General features: G+C 44.5%; 1 protein-coding gene across 1 annotated transcript in view; it reads right to left on the bottom strand.

Annotated features, from left to right (window-relative positions):
- Nucleotides 1–16,022, bottom strand: part of lama4 (laminin, alpha 4) — a 214,094-nt gene that overhangs the window by 26,530 nt on the left and 171,542 nt on the right. Inside the window, exons 31-32 of the mRNA XM_038799653.1 lie at nucleotides 14,599–14,751; nucleotides 3,196–3,349 (exon numbers count right to left, since the gene is read on the bottom strand). Coding sequence (XP_038655581.1) covers nucleotides 3,196–3,349; nucleotides 14,599–14,751 — 307 coding nt within the window. The remainder of the gene's footprint in view (nucleotides 1–3,195; nucleotides 3,350–14,598; nucleotides 14,752–16,022) is intronic.

Raw genomic sequence — 16,022 nt, 5'->3', positions numbered from 1 at the left:
ATGGCGGCTTGATCTTTCCGGGCAGCGGAGGGGAAAGAGTGCGTCCGTTTTGGACGCTGGCCCGACGATCGGTGGGCACTGATTGCGGGCCTGTCCCCTCCCGAGCACAGTCGTGGTGCTCCCGTGCCAATCGGGCCCCTAGATGCCCCAAACGGGCATCTGGCGCCCGTTTCACGAATAAAGCGACCAGGTGTGTTTGCTGCCGTGGTGAAACGAGCATGAAGGGCCGGCCGCTCGGCCCATCGGGCTCGGAGAATCGCCGTTCGCCGTGAAAAATGGCAAGCGGCGATTTTCCCAAGCCCGGGGGGGGGGGATCGCTGGGGGCGCCAGGGGGGGCGTGAAAAATGTCAGGAGGCCCTCCCACGATTCTCCCATGCCACGTGGGGAGCGTAGAATTCCGCCCAAAGCCCCCGAAATCAGAGGTTTGGGATAGCGACATGGCTGGGTTTCTCAGACTTGAGAAAATTAGTTCGCCCTGAGAGTGTCAACGTTAGGGTTCGTCCGGAGGTGGCAACCGTTTATCAACTTCTTTGGGGAAAGCTAAACTGACAGCAGAGGCCACAAAGGGAGGGGGGGGGGGGGGGGGGGGGGGGAGGTTGGGGGGGGGGGGGAGGGGGGTGTTGGAGTTAGGCTACTTTGGTGTTTAGGGTAGGCGGGATTAGTGAAAGATGGAGAGGTGTTTTTTGCACTATGTTTACCTTTGTATTTGTACCGTTTATTGTTGTAAAATTATAAATGCCTTAATAAATGCTTTTTAAAAAAAAGAATAGATTCTAGCATTTCCCTAATACTAATTAGGCTAACTAGTAAGGCTAACAGGTCTGTTGTTCTCTATTTTCTCTCTCTTTCCCTTTTTAAACAGTGGAGTGAGATTTGCTACCTTCCAGTCTGCTGGAACCGTACCAGCACCACCACTGCATCCGCTATCTCCATAGCTACCTCTTTCAACACTCTGGGATGTTGAATATCAGGTCCTGGGGAATTATAAATCTTCAGTACAGGTTAGGTCACGGGGCTACGGGGACAGGGTGAGGTGGCCGGGAGGAGTGGACATGGGTAGAGTGCTCTCTCGGAGGGTTGGTGCAGACCTGATGGTCCAAATGGCCTTCTTCTGCTCTGTAGGGGTTCTATAGATACAGTCCCATTAATTTCTCCAACACAATCTTCCTACTAATACTACTTTCCTTCAATTCCTCATTTCCCTCATCCCTTGGATCTCTAATTTTGGGAGATTTCTTGTATTCTTTTCTAAAAAGTGTAGAGTTAGGATAATTGACAGCTGCTGTGTCTGGAAACCAATAATGAGTCGATATTTCACACACAGAGATGGTTAACAAACTTTATTAATAACATAATTCTGTTATCGATTAAAGGGGTAACTATATGAGGTTGTGCTCTTGGCACGGAGGACCACCAGGTGTGAACGTGAGTTTGATATAGGACTGTAACATTATATGGCTGATTCTGCAATTAGGGTTCCATGCTGGGCACCTCACCTTGAAAAATTGTAGTTTAGATCTGAAAGTTAGTAACATTCACCCTGGTAATCTATTGATCTGTCTACACTAGTTTATAATTGTGCCATAACAGGACATATTTCTGTACCTGGGCTAACTGGACCAGCTCAGTGCAATACAATGAGGAAATCAGAATGGAAGAAGCACATACTTATATACAGGCAGCACAGTGGCATAGTGGTTAGCACTGCTGCTTCACAGTGCTAGGGACCCGGGTTCAATTCTGACTTTACATAACAGTCTGTGTGGAGTTTGCACTTTCCCATGTTTGCGTGGGTTCCCTCCGCCAGTCCAAAGATGTGTAGGTTAGGTAGATTGGCCATTCTAAATTGCCCCTTAGTGTCCAGGGATGTGCAAAGGTGCTGTTATGGGGATAGGGCGGAGGAGTGGGCCTAAGTAGGGTGCTGTTTCAGAGGTTTGGTGCAAACTCGGTGGCTCGAATGGCCTCTTTCTGTACTGCAGGAAATCTATGGTCTATAAACTCATTCTCACTTCTGATGAAAGCTTATCAACCTAAAATGTTAGCTCTATTTCTCTTTCCACTATTTTTGTTTTCATTTCTTTTTTCCAGTATCTGTATTATTGTGATTTTGCCTAGAAGGGATCCTGTGTGATTTATTAATGGAAAATCAAACTGCATCTGTTAGGGGTCTACATTCCTCACCATTCAATTTCTCTTGCAGCCAGATAACCAAATCATTCCTAATGTTGAAGCAAGAAGATAGAGCCCAAGAAAATGTAGGAGCAAGAAACCATCATTTGAGTCAATCTTTTCCTTCACCCCTTGAATCTCTCAGAAACATTTAGCTACCCCTCCAAGGCATTTGTATTATTCAATTTGATAAGTCTTTCCTGATAACTATTGTTATTTCAATGTTTTTAAATTTATTTAAAAAAAATAAATTTCAAGTATCCAATTCTTCTTTTCCCAATTAAGGGGCAATTTAGCGTGGCCAACCCACCTACCCTGCACATCTTTGGGTTGTGAGGGTGAGACCTCACCCTCACGGTGAGACAGGGGGGAGAATATGCAAACTCCACACGGACATTGACCCGGGGCCAGGATCGAACCTGGGCCTTCAGCACCATGAGGCAGTAGTGCGCCACTGTGCCTCCCCTACTATTTCTATGTAATAGGAAAATCCACCTGATGTTTCTTTCTCTGAGTTTCCCAATTCTAAACTTGTTTCTCCTCATTTTTAACATTTTCGCCATTCTGAACAAGTTGACTGGTTCGCCCTTGTCTATCTCCTTCAGACAGTAAAAACAACAAGCCCATAGTGCTCTTCATTAGATGTCTGATTTCTGCCTCCAATAATGTATTATCTTGAAAACTGCTACTGAGTATGGAGATATTCTCAATTTATTGTAACGTCTGACAGAAAATTGAAGAAAACCTCATGAAATTAGTAACAATGAGAAAATAGAAAGTTGGTGACAACTCTTTTTAGTCAATGGCATGTTTTGAGTAGTCAAGTCCCATTTTTTTCTAATAAATGTGCGTTTTGTTGTCGGATCGTGTCACTGAGGCAAGTGAAAAGTTAATATGGATGCCGAGAAAGTAAATGATTAAATTATTAAAATTATTATAAATTAAATTAAATTATTGCTATCACATTCATGGTAATTGCTAAATCATGGACGGACAGTAACAGCAACATAGATAAGAAATGCATACCTTTCTACCACGGCCTCTCTTGGCTTTAGCAACGTTCTTTTGATGTTTATGAATAATTGCTGCTGGGGGAGTTTCAGCTGGGCAGCCATGCAGAGAGGCTTGTACTTTTTCCATGTATGTCTGGAAATCTTCCACTGCAATATCTTTATCTGTTCTGTAACATTTGTAGAATAGAAAAAAGTATGTCCAATGTCTCAATAAGTCTTTCATGTAGAAGAAAATCCAAAATAGATGTTATAAAGATATGTTGCTGAAAAAAAGAGACATGTTGCCAAAGCTTTTCGTCTTGCTCTCATCAGGTGAAATACAAAAATGCCACATTTCAAATGATCACAACAATTTATACTAAAGGAGAAAGGGGTGCTGATTGGTTGGTAAGTCAACTCTGATTGATGGAGGTGTTGTCATGAAGAAAGGAATGGGGAACTCCTCAAACACCCCGGTAATTCAAAAAAGGAGCATGACTTTTGTTTGCAGAGAACGGGTCCCTGCATTTGAATTTGTGTCACTTCTAGCAGTGAGCAAGGATACAAATGTAACTGATTATCTTAAATGGGTTCTTAAAGCAGCTGTTACCACATTCAGGATTGGTTAGCAGATGTTTTGTTTTGGATTTTGTAAACATGGGCTGGTTGGGTATGGAGTGTAATCTGCCTATTATGAACAATCAAAGGAACATGCTGTTTGATTTGATTAGCCAATTGCTGGGATATACTGCCTATGTACCAATTTAATATAATCAGTCAACTTTTCTGGGAAATGACATTCATTCATTCGCATGGACATGTTCCCTGCAAACAAAAGATATATGTTCAAGCCTTGCCTTTTTGTGGAACAGTCACGGTGTTTGAGGAGTGTATTATTCCACATTGCCTTCTTCATGGCAATGGTTCAAACAATCAGAATCAACTTGGCAACCAAACAACACCCTTAACTCCTGCAATATAAATTGTTGTTATCATTTGAAACTTGGCCTTATTGCATTTGTTCTGATGGCTTAGGTGGGGGTGCTCTTTTCAAGGGCCAGTGCAGACTTGATGGGCTGAATAGCCTCCTTCTGTAAATTCTATGAAAAGCTTTGGCAACATGCATCTCTTTTCAGGAATATTCAAGTTCTGTGCTGCCAAGATTATGGACGGGATTTACCGACCACCCCTCCGTGTGTTCGGTGGCCCGCCAGTAGGATCTACTGACCAAGCTGCTGTCAACAGGATTACTCAGTGACAGCACCCTCGTCGCCTGGAAACCTGTGCGCTGGCGTGGGACTGGAATCTCCCGCCGGCGTGAACAGCCGGTAAATCCCGGCCATTATGTATTCAATTCTAAATACATAGAAACTGCTATAATGCCAGGAAAAAAATCATTACCCTTTAAGAGCTTTCCAGTGATTCTTCATAAATAGCACAATATTGTGAGCTGTATCATCTGTGTTTTTCCCTTTGTTTCCACCAATGTTCTTGTGCTTTTGATGTACTGGGCTGGACTTAATGCAGTCCTATCACAACGGCAAACATTGTGGGCTCACTTAATCATGGGAGAGATGCCTCGCCATCACTTTGTGTGGCAAAACCTCACTGATTAATTCAGAGGATGGAAGGGATCGATGCAGGATTGCCATCTACCACCGGCACCATGTCAATTAGGCTTGTTAACCAACCAATTGACATCCATTGTCCCTGAGCAGGGCCAGGGTATGAAAACGTGGGATTCAATGCTTCCACTTTCTGGACTCCTTATTCCAAATCTCACCCACAATCATGCATGTTATTTTTTCCCCTTTTACCATTCACCAATCAATTCACCAAACAATCACAGAAAGCTTCTCGTAAAATAATAACACCATCTGGTTGGCATCTGGTTACAGGGATCATTAATATTAAGAGCAGCATCAATATAATGGAGTGTTAGTTTGTGTGAATCCTATAGGTGATCCCACCATGACTATTAAGCAAACGAGAGAGTGCAAATTTTATTTTAACAGCATTGTGCAATATTGTTAATTTGACAGGTAAACATCCCATTAGTTCTCAAGAACACTGCAGACAAGAACACTGTTTTGGGTGATTGCCTCATTAACACGTTCTGTACATTTTACCATATGCACATAATGACATTAAATTCATATTAGGGGGAAAGAGTAAATCTTTGTAACTTGTCGGCTGAAGCGCAACAGCAGGAAAAGCCCTCTGCAGATCGAGGCGCGATTTTGTCTGGCTGCCCCCTCCCCCACTTTCAGGCCCCCTCCATTTTTGACCCCCCTCCACCCCCTCCAACCTTAGGGTGATCTCCCTCACTTCCCCTCCACATGGCAAGCCCCCCCCCCCCACGTCTAAACCCTGGCAGTGCCAACTGGCAGCTGGGCACCCTGGCACTGCCAGCCTGGCACCCTGGGCAATGCCCCTACCAGCCTGGCAGTGCCACCTGGGCACCCTGACAGTGTCAGGATGGCAGTGCCAAGGTGCTCAGATGCCAGCTTGAGAGCCAGGGTGTCCCCAGACAATCCTGGGTCTCATGTGGCCTGGAAGACCCCCCTCCCCCTAACCCCACCAACCCCCCCCCCCCCCCCCCCCCCCCCCACCCCTCCCATAGGTGCTGTTACACATAATTGACATTTGTGATGACCAGTACTAAATGGCGCCCTGATGAGATCTCCCAGGCATGGCCGCTGAGTACCGGGCGCCGGGTGAATCCGGCAAACAGATATTTAAATGAACCATTAAATATGATGATCTGGATCACGCCCAGTGAGGGCAAGATCCTGATTGCATCATCTCATGAGATTCCGTCGAATCTCACAAGACATTTCGATTGTTGCAAATCTCTCGCGAGATTCAACGGCTTTGTCCGGACACCAAGCTGAGCATGACGAGGCCACTGAATCGTGCCCATTGTCTCCATGCTACCGTTTGCATTTTTTCATTGTTGGAAAGTAGTGGGAGGGCAAGAGGGAGCGAATGGTGGAGGAGAGGGGACAGTCCCATTCACTTGTTGATGCCTAAGCTCCCTCCTTCCTCCCTGGACACAGTCACTCAGCACTCCCGCACCTTGCTCAAGCTAACTCAGTATCACGGGGAGCGATGCTCCACTTCCTTGGTAGTGGCTTGTTTGATAGACATGGATGACATTTGGGTCCATCCTGGCCCGAGGCTGAATGACAGCTCCCATGGGCCTGATCTGGCCTCATTACTGGTGGAGACTCTATCCTGTTCTTTCATTTTGTATTTGTTATCCTTGGCCTCATGGAAGACATTGTCACAAACCTGCATGCTGGCCACTGAGAATGGCCAGAATAATTGCTCTAATTACAAGATCACTCTCTCTCTTGCTCTTGCTGCTCCTTCAATTGTAGACCTTGGCTGGGATTCTCAAAATCCCGGCTAAGTGTTGATGCCGGCGTAAACACCGGAGTGTTTCAAACGGCGTCAACAAGCCTCTTGGTTCAGCGATTCAGTTACCTACAAGGGGCCAGCACTCCGGCGCTGATACGCGGCCCTGCACTGCCGGCATGGGTCTGCGCATGCGGGTGGTGGCCGTTTCCATGCCGGCGCTGCACAACATGGCGTAGCGATACAGCGGGCCTGCGCGTGGCCGTCGTGGAGGCCCCCCCCCCGGAGTCTGATCACTCCCCACCAGGTTGGCCACCGCGGCCGTGGGTCCAAGCTCTGAGGGTGGTACCATATGTGAACCACACCGGCGGAACTTGGTGGTAACTCGGCTGGTCGACTGTGGAGAATCACTGCTGGGGCTTCTTTCAAAGGCTCCTAACCGGCGCCCCGTCGACCGCGCATGTGCGACTGGCACCGATTCTCTGGAGAATTGCGTCCTGGCATCGGAGCGGTGAGGCGGGAATTTTCGGCGTCACACAGATTCTCCGACCCGGTAAAATCCCGGCCCCTGTCTCTGAGAAGCAAGAGCAGGAGGGACGGAAACTGTGATTAGAGTACTGGAGCAATGAATAACGTGAACGCTTAAACATGATAGGCTAGTAGGATAAACCATTCGGGTCCGGAAATACCTAAACTGCTCACATTCTTTCTCTTGCTTCTCCTTGAATCATAGATTTTGTCTCTGGAGGAGACGCAAGTGTCGGAGGGAGGGAAGGTGTGATTGGAGGAGCTGGAGCAATGAGTAACATGAGCATTACAAGCAAAGCCTCGTCTCATCTGGTCCCCCAATCGATTGTATTCAACAGGTCTTAGAAACTTCAAGGGAAGATACAGGATCCCAGCCATTCTATAGTTCCTGCTCTTTCCTACATTTTTCATGATAATAACATTTTAGTATTGTTTAGTCAATAAAGCATTTACCTTGATGTGCCTATTTGACATCATACTGATGGCCTATGAAGCCCATACTTTGGGCAGAATTTTGTATTTGACTTGCCCTTAACAATAGTTACCAGACTTCAAAATTTATATTTCTGTTTGGAGATGTTTTTCAACAATCAACACCCACGATATTTACTTTTTTTTTCTACTGATCCCAGCATCTCATATTTTCCAATACTGTGAAGCCTGTGTAAAGTTTAGAATTTACCACAAATGTCAGCTACTGGACCAATATTCTGTTGACCATAATGAATAGGGACAGCTCAAAACAAAGAGAGATCTTAACCTCTGATTGTTCAAAACACATCTCTTCAGGCCTAGATCCAAGAAGTTGAAATGCAGACTACATTCCATGTTAAATTACAAGTCCGAGAAGAATATTTTACGATCACCCAGAATTTGCAGGCTCTTTCAACTGACATAGTACCAACAGATGTTCCAAGGCAACACCCTAGGATAGTTTTGAGATAACTGCCAAAAATTCATGTGGCAGTGCTCCACAAAGGCCTTTAGTTTCTTTGTTAGGCAAGAGTCTCTTTGGTATCATAATCTATATATGCGTGTATATATATATATGTATATCAACCAATGAAATCTTGCAAAAGTTGGCAAATGGCTTCTAAATGTTCTATGACCTCGGCCAGTATTTCATAGTAATTAAATAATTTATATTTTATTATTATTATATGGGATGCCAAGTATTTTAACAGTATTTTTCAGTAACATATTTTGTAATTTAATTCTCTTTGCATGAAATACTGGAACCCACTGAAATAAAAAATCAGGAGATCTACATGTTTTTTTTGCAAATTAGCTTAGGACCTGAGTTCTTGAGTTCATGAATGTAGTAATCCAGGAGAAAGGAAGGTAAAGGTTGAACCAAATTTATTTTAACTCACAGTAAAGCCGCACTCATGGCTTACAACACCAGTGTCCCAGCCCGGGACTAACAGGAACTCCCAGTCCGGGTCTGGGACAGAATTTGAAAAGCTTGTTAACGGTTCCCAGCTGGATGGGCCTCAGCCTGTTACCATGGGAACTGGTACTCAACAAGCCCACAGGGGGATCAATGAGTGATTCCTCATGATGCTCGTAAGGATTATTGCAATGAACTTCATGTCTGATGATATTTGAAAAAGACAGTAGGTCACAAATGGCACATCTGTGACTAAAGTTCTCCTACTTATTTTTGGATGATTCACCCTCCTCCTCAGCTGTACTTTAATACAGGGACTGTAGACAAACCCCTTTGGGAAGTTATTACTAGACGTAGCTAAAGCAATGTCCCTTTCTTTACTCAGTACTTGCACATTACAGTTGCAACATATTTTAGTTTCAGGCTACATGCTGAAAATGCAGCAATGTGGCATATTGTGGAATGACAATGCTATTGTTCACATTCTACATCTTGTTCTAAATCTTGAATTCACATGTATTTACTTATGCAGAGCCTTATATGAAGGGCTGGACTTTCAGAATGGAGGTGGGGAATCAAGAAACGGGATTGCTCCCAATGTCACAATCCCACCTCCATCTTGGCAATGTCAGCAGAAAGGACCGTCATGCCTTGGAGGGTGGGATGGTCTATTTCCAGCGGTAGGTTGGAGATCGAAACAGAAATGGGGATGGGCCCATCTCGTTGGGGGCCCAATGCAAGGTCTGCCTCAGCTGTCATCTTTGCACCACAAGCGAATTGTGTATGCTCCTGATTGAAAAAAGAAAAGGTTAGACTGGGTTACGGGGATAGGTTGGAGGTCTGGGCTTAAGTAGGGTGCTCTTTTCAAGGGTCGATGCAGACTCGATGGGCAAATGTCCTCCTTCTGCACTGTAAATTCAATGATTCTATGATAAGTGCTGCTTAAAGTTGGTATTTGAGAATGCGCTTTCATTTTTAATGGCTTTGCCGGGTAAGAGGTTGGTGCTCCTGCTGACTCAGCACAAAAGAACTCTCAGTAAACTTCCAACACACTGGAGCATCCCTGAGATGCTGCCTTAAAGATCTGCCACTGATGTACTGCTGGCCCACTATTTCTGCTCTTCTTTGCAAACATTTCCACTCTGTCATGTGCATCTACAGCAGGTCAAAGGGCAGCACTTTAAGTGAGTACCACAACCCAGATCAGAGACTGCTCCCCCAGTCAGCTAGGCCTCAAGTGGCAAAGTCTGGGGCTCAGTACTTGAAGCCGTAGCAGTGGATGTGTCGTCATGTGTTCCCTGAGGCTGTGAAAGCTCATGAACAGTGCGATGTCCATGGACCAGATGAGCTTAACCACGTCTCGGACGGCCTGAGCTCCTCCCATCAGAGAGTGACCAATCCTGTGAAGAATCACATGTGGTGTAGTATTTAGTTCTTTAATTGTTTGGTGTTGATTATGTGTGTCTGTTGTCATTTTGCTATTCTGTGTGCAGTTAGTTAAGTCTGGGTGTGGTGGTAACTGGGAAAGAGAAACTAAACTGAAGCTAGAAGCTATGAACATTAAAGAAGTGAACAGCCAATCGCTTACGTGTCATGCCCGTTGTCAGAAATTGAAAGCAAAGACTCTACTTGTCAATATGGGAAGGACGACGCTCCTCAGCTCCTGACCTCATTACAGGCTTGGCCCAAACATGGACAAAATAACTGAATTCCAAAGATGAGACGAGAGTGACTTCACTTGACATCAAGGCAGCATTTAACTGAATGTGGCATCAAGAAGACCCAGCAAAACTAGAGTAAATGGGAATCAGGGGGAAAACCCTCCATTGGTTGGAGTCACACCTGGCCCAAAAGAAGATGCTTGTGGTGGTTGGAGCTCAATCATCTCAGTTCCAGGACATCACTGCAGGAGTTCCTCACGGTAGTGTCCTAAGCCCAATCAGTTGCGTCTTCAATGACCTTCCTTCCATGATAAGGTCTTCACGGTAGTGTCCTAGGCCCATTCAGCTACTTCACCAATGGCCTTCCTTGCATGATAAGGCCAGAATTGGGGATGATTGCGGATGACTGCACAATGTTCAGCACCATTAGCAACTCCTCAGATACTGAACTGGTTCAATGTCCAAAATGCAGCAAGACATGGACAATATCCAGATTTGTGCTGACAGGAAAGAACAGCTTCTTCCCTGCTGCCATCAAACTTTTGAATGGACCTACCCCGTATTAAATTGATCTTTTCTCTACACCCTAGCTATGACTGTAACATTACATTAATCCTTCTCTATGTACGGTATGCGTTGTCTGTTTAGCATGCAAGAAACAATCATTTTCACTGTACACTAATACATGCGATAATAATAAATCAAATCAAACAAGTGACAGCTCCCCCCTCACCACATCAAAAGCAGCCAAGTATTTTCTGCTGTGAATAAGAGGCAGTGAAACCACTTTGCTCTTTTGATGTGGTGATGAACTGTCAATCATAGCAAGAGTGGTTATAAACATTATGTTAATATCAAAGCAGGGTACGGAGATGCATTTAAGCGTGAAGGGAAAGATAGACAAAGGATCCACCAAATACTTGTCTCTGGATTAATAAAACTTCCAATCAATGGCTAGTGTATTGTATTTCTGTGTGTGATTGAATGGGGGTTTTGCATTTCAAAGGCTGCCAGGGGATTTGAAGCCCTTTCAATTGTACTTGGCTTACGATGATGTCTCTGACACTTATAACATTGCTGCTTTGAACAATTTTGTCTGAGGCAACAGATGTTAGAGAGGGGTAAGTGAAATTGCAGTGATCTTCCACTCTTAGACTGTTCTTGGGTGGGGTGCTCTTTCCAAGGGCCGGTGCAGACTCGATAGACCGAATGGCCTCCTTCTGCACTGTAAATTTTATGTTCTATGTTCTTCAGCTTTCAGAGCAGGGGTGACTGACAGGGGTCTCTGATGGTGGGGAGTCTGATCAGGAGTTTGATGTGGGTGATAGTTGGCGGTCTCTGCTGGGGTCTCTGATCTGAATCACTGGTGGGGGTCTCTGGTGGCAGTCTCTGATAGGGGTCTGTGATAGAGTTCTCCAATGGAGGTCTCTGATGGGGGGTCTAATGTGTGTCTGATGGGGAGGTCTGATGTGGGACTTTGATGGAGGATTTAATGAGGGGGCTGGGGCTATCGGTGGGGAAGGTTCAGGTCACCCTCATGCATGGGTGCATGCATTTGGAGGGGTGAACTGTTATTCCCATGATGGATGGTAGGATGCTCCTCTTGTCAGTGGGGGTGGGAGGGGGGCAGGATTAGCATTGTGGGGGGGGGGGGGGTGGGGATGAGACCCTGCCACTGGGCCTTGGGATCGGGCCGCAAGCTCAAAATGGCGACCCGAAACTGGGATTCCGATGGAATCCAGCGAACTCTCTACCATGTTTATTTTTGCATGGTTAAGGAGAGAGAGACTTGCACCTGTACAGCGCTCTCAGGGCCAGTGAAGACCAGTCGGGATTCTCCACTGGCAGGGAGCACTTAGTGAACCGAGTGGAGTATGCCAGCCATTGTCTCCATGCTGGATGCTTCTGGAGTGTTCTCTCAGTCGCTTATCATGTGACTCTTTACACGGTACCATGATCGGTTCTTTCCTCCAGTCCCTCATTAACTCTTGCTCTGCCGAGCACTTTGACATTACAATGGCATGAAGGCACATGTAACATCATTCAACGTCGTTCTCCCCCCTCCCTTGTAAAATTCCAGCAAGTTTGCAGTCAAACCTCTGATGATTTTCCTACAATATACAATAATTAATATTATGGTTAGTACAATCTTTGTTGCCATTTGACTGGCCTTCCTGTAGTGTTCATGATTCCACTGTGCTGGCATGATTTAGGAGGACTTTCAAATCATGGTTGCCTCCATGAAAATTCCAGGAGATCTAGAGAAAGCACTTGTAGAACGGCACCGTTGGCTTTTAAACCTGTGCACATCAAATTCATGGCCCACCACACTCCTGCACAGGTGAACATGATCAGAGATAGAAACAGAGGTAGAACCTCTGCTTGGCTCCCCATTTTTCCTCCTGACTCTGTCACCAGACCACAAAATCCAGTCCTTAGTACCTGAGTACCATACTTCATTTGATAACATTAGAATGATGCAAAATTGCTTAATTATTTTCTTCACTTTTGTTTCTTTCAGTTCAGGTTAATACAAATCTCTCGCTTTATCTATCATTAGGCAAGTTGCTTTTGAGCGGATTTTTAATTGTATTATTTCTGCTTAAAGCAATTATTTAAATACAATTGATTATGCAGAACACAAAGGAACATTTTTGTACTTAAATTACATAATACAAGCCAAATAAATGTCAACTGTAAGTTGCGACAGCTCTGATTTTTGGCTGGATGTTCTGTTTCGCTACTCTGGAAGGGTGATTCGCGATCAGGCAGAGAATCCAGCATCGAGCAAAAAATAGCGTTGATCCTGTTCCAATGCTCCGCGGAGCCCCTCGTTGACGGCAGCCTCACTGTTCGCACCTCGCACCAGCGGGAGGATATAAAGGGGTCATTAAGACCCATTTGTATCCTATTAATGGGCCGGGCACCATATTCTCCAAGCCTGTGTGATTCTCCGGTCCTCTGGGCCGAGATTAATGCGGGCGAGAATTGGTGCAGGTATTTGTAAATGTGACCCCGATGTGGTGGGCCTTGTGGTTGGCTAAGGGAATGACTCTTTAGGGAAGCTGTCCCCAAAGTCCATTGGATTGTGAATTGCTTCCGGATTTGTGCTCCCAGCGTGAGTGCAAATTAGGTGCAATTCAGCTCTGGCGAGAGAATATGGCCGCCCAAACAAAGAACTCTGGCCATGTCTATTGTAGCTACCAATGATGGCTAACGTCCATGAGACATCCCTTGTGGCTGAATAACCAGCCCAGTTGCGTGTTCTGCCTGATTTTGAGAGAGAGAGAAAGATTTTATTTTGAAAATTTAAATGACAGAAAACCACTCATTAGCTGTGTTGAAGGCCAAAAGCCAATTTCACCATGCGAAGTAACATTTCCACAATATATCCACATATTTTCAACATATAACTGATATCTGTGACGGGTGCGAACTCTTTATTTAATGGTGAATAAGAAAATACTATTTATTTTCCAGGAAAGTATAGTGAAAAACTGTTCTGTCTCTGAACAGATTTCTTTTTAACCCTTTATTCCACTCCCTAGCGCTGCCCACACATATGAAGACAAAATAGTCAAATCTCAGTATTATGAATTTCAAACTAATTTATTTACTACAAATGGCTGCAAAAATATGGCTGGCCAAGGATCAACTGATTTCTCTTGTGGATTGGAACATTCTCTGTTCTCAAGAGAAAACAAAAGGGACCTTTCAAACTGATGTTGACACAATGCCTTGTTCTGAAACTAATTCAAAAGAATAATTTCAAAATGAGTGTATCATTCCGATACAAAGACACTGGCTGTTTCAAACCTTCAAGGTGTGAAATCCACACTTATACGTATAATCAACTTTACCACCTAACTTATTTGGAAAAGGACTTTGGATTTGTAAACAGTTACATGATTAGACAACCTTGCTCTCTGTTTGCTTTAAAAATAACACCCAGAAGCTGTTCTGCAGACAGAGTTCCATGAGAAATCATTGAATCAGCTGCAAGCCATCAAAGTAACCAAGCTAATAAACAGCAATACCTTGAAGGTTGGAGGAGGACTCATGAAGGTTGGAGAAGGACTCATCCACAGCCAGCTCCAACTCAGAGTTCACCAACCTCCTGGGAAATTTTACAAGACACCTTGCAGCTTATTGAGAATGTCCTACTTTATCAGGCTTTTACTTCAACTAAAACATCAACTAATCTAAGAGACAATCAAACTTGGAATTGTGTTGTTTCACCTTCATCTGTACAAAACCTTCATGTGTGAAGTGTGTGTGCGGAGTCAGTGGGAGGTTGCATTTGAAACCTCTGAGGCAAGTGTGTGATAATAAATAACCATTATTTTAAAACTAACAAAAAGCTTGCTGCTGGAAATTATTTGAATTGGAACGATCACTCTGAGGGTAAGAAAACACGTACCGCTTACATACAAACCTATTGATCATGGTAAAAAAGAACGTATAAAATCTGCCGATGATAAAATAAAGAGTGCCTCACCTGCTGAGATAAGCATTGCCTATGCAGCCTGTGAAGTTAATGTAGTGGTTGTGGAGTGAACCTCCAATGTAGAATTTTCCTTTGGGTTCCACTGTTTCCTTTAAGGGACAATCATCTGTTGTTTTATCCTCATCATCTACTATTAACTGGCAACTGAAAAAAAAAGAGGGGAAAAAACTACATGTCAGAAAGTTACATTATATATCAATAAGGATTTGGTATTGGACCAGAACTCAATGTGAAAACAAATTACAACAAATATTATCTTCAGTGCAATGGAACTTATGAAAAATGGTGTTTTAGAGAAAACACAAAAAGCTACTTTATCACAGTTAAATAACTTTTTCTATTTATTTGGTCAATTATACAACTGTTCTTTATATTGAGTAATTATCCAAGATGGACACCTGATGGCCACTGATCATTATAATGCAAGGGCTAAAATCATGTGAGGGCAGATACTTTAAAACACATTTCTCAAGCCACAGATTTGTGTTGTTATGAATCCCCTTTTTTCTATAGCTTGCACATATAGAACATACAGTGCAGAAGGAGGCCATTCGGCCAATCGTATCTGCACCGACCCACTTAAGCCCTCACTTCCACCATATCCCTGTAACCCAATAACCCTTCCTAACCTTTTGGACACTAAGGACAATTTAGCATGGCCAATCGACCTTACCTGCATGTCTTTGGACTGTGGGAGGAAACCGGAGCACCCGGAGGAAACCCACACAGACACAGGAGAATGTGCAAACTCCGCTAAGACAGTGACCCAGCGGGCAATCGAACCTGGGACCCTGGCACTGTGAAGCCACAGTGCTAGCCACTTGTGCTACCTTGGTGCCCAATTTTGTGGTATAACCATACGGGATTATGTTTCTACAATCAAAACAAAATAAGTTTACATATGTTTACCATCATTAACTAGGGACAAATCAGAAGTCTATTTCCAAAATACTGTGTAATCTAAAGTTGGAAATATGAGGCACGATATAATTGCCTCAATGCGCCCGGCTCGGTGATGCGACAAGGCCGTTAAATCTCACAATAGGCCTCTTTCGGTTGAAACCCTCGTGACATCTAATGGAATTGCTGGGCGAGATCCAAATTAATATACTTATGTAAGCCATTAGGCTCATTTAGATATACCTATGCCGAATTCTCCAGAGGCACAGGGACTAACAGCCTCACCTGGGAGACCTTGTCATGGCGCCGCTTTGCACTGGTCCACACAAACTTGGACTTGGGGGGGGGGGGTCTCCCATGCCTTTGAAGGACCCGTGTGGGCGGGCTCTGGGTAGGATGGTACCCTGGCACTCCCAATGGCACTTGGGCACATTGGCATTGCCAGCCTGCCACCTTGACACTGCCAGGGTGCCAGGCTGCCAGTGCCAATGATTGGGCCCTGAGGTGCCTTGTCT

Source organism: Scyliorhinus canicula, chromosome 6 (genome assembly GCF_902713615.1).
Source record: "Scyliorhinus canicula chromosome 6, sScyCan1.1, whole genome shotgun sequence".
Classification (NCBI taxonomy): Eukaryota; Metazoa; Chordata; class Chondrichthyes; order Carcharhiniformes; family Scyliorhinidae; genus Scyliorhinus; species Scyliorhinus canicula.
The sequence above is the reverse complement of the archived record's forward strand: the minus strand, read 5'-3'. Positions and strand labels throughout refer to the sequence as shown.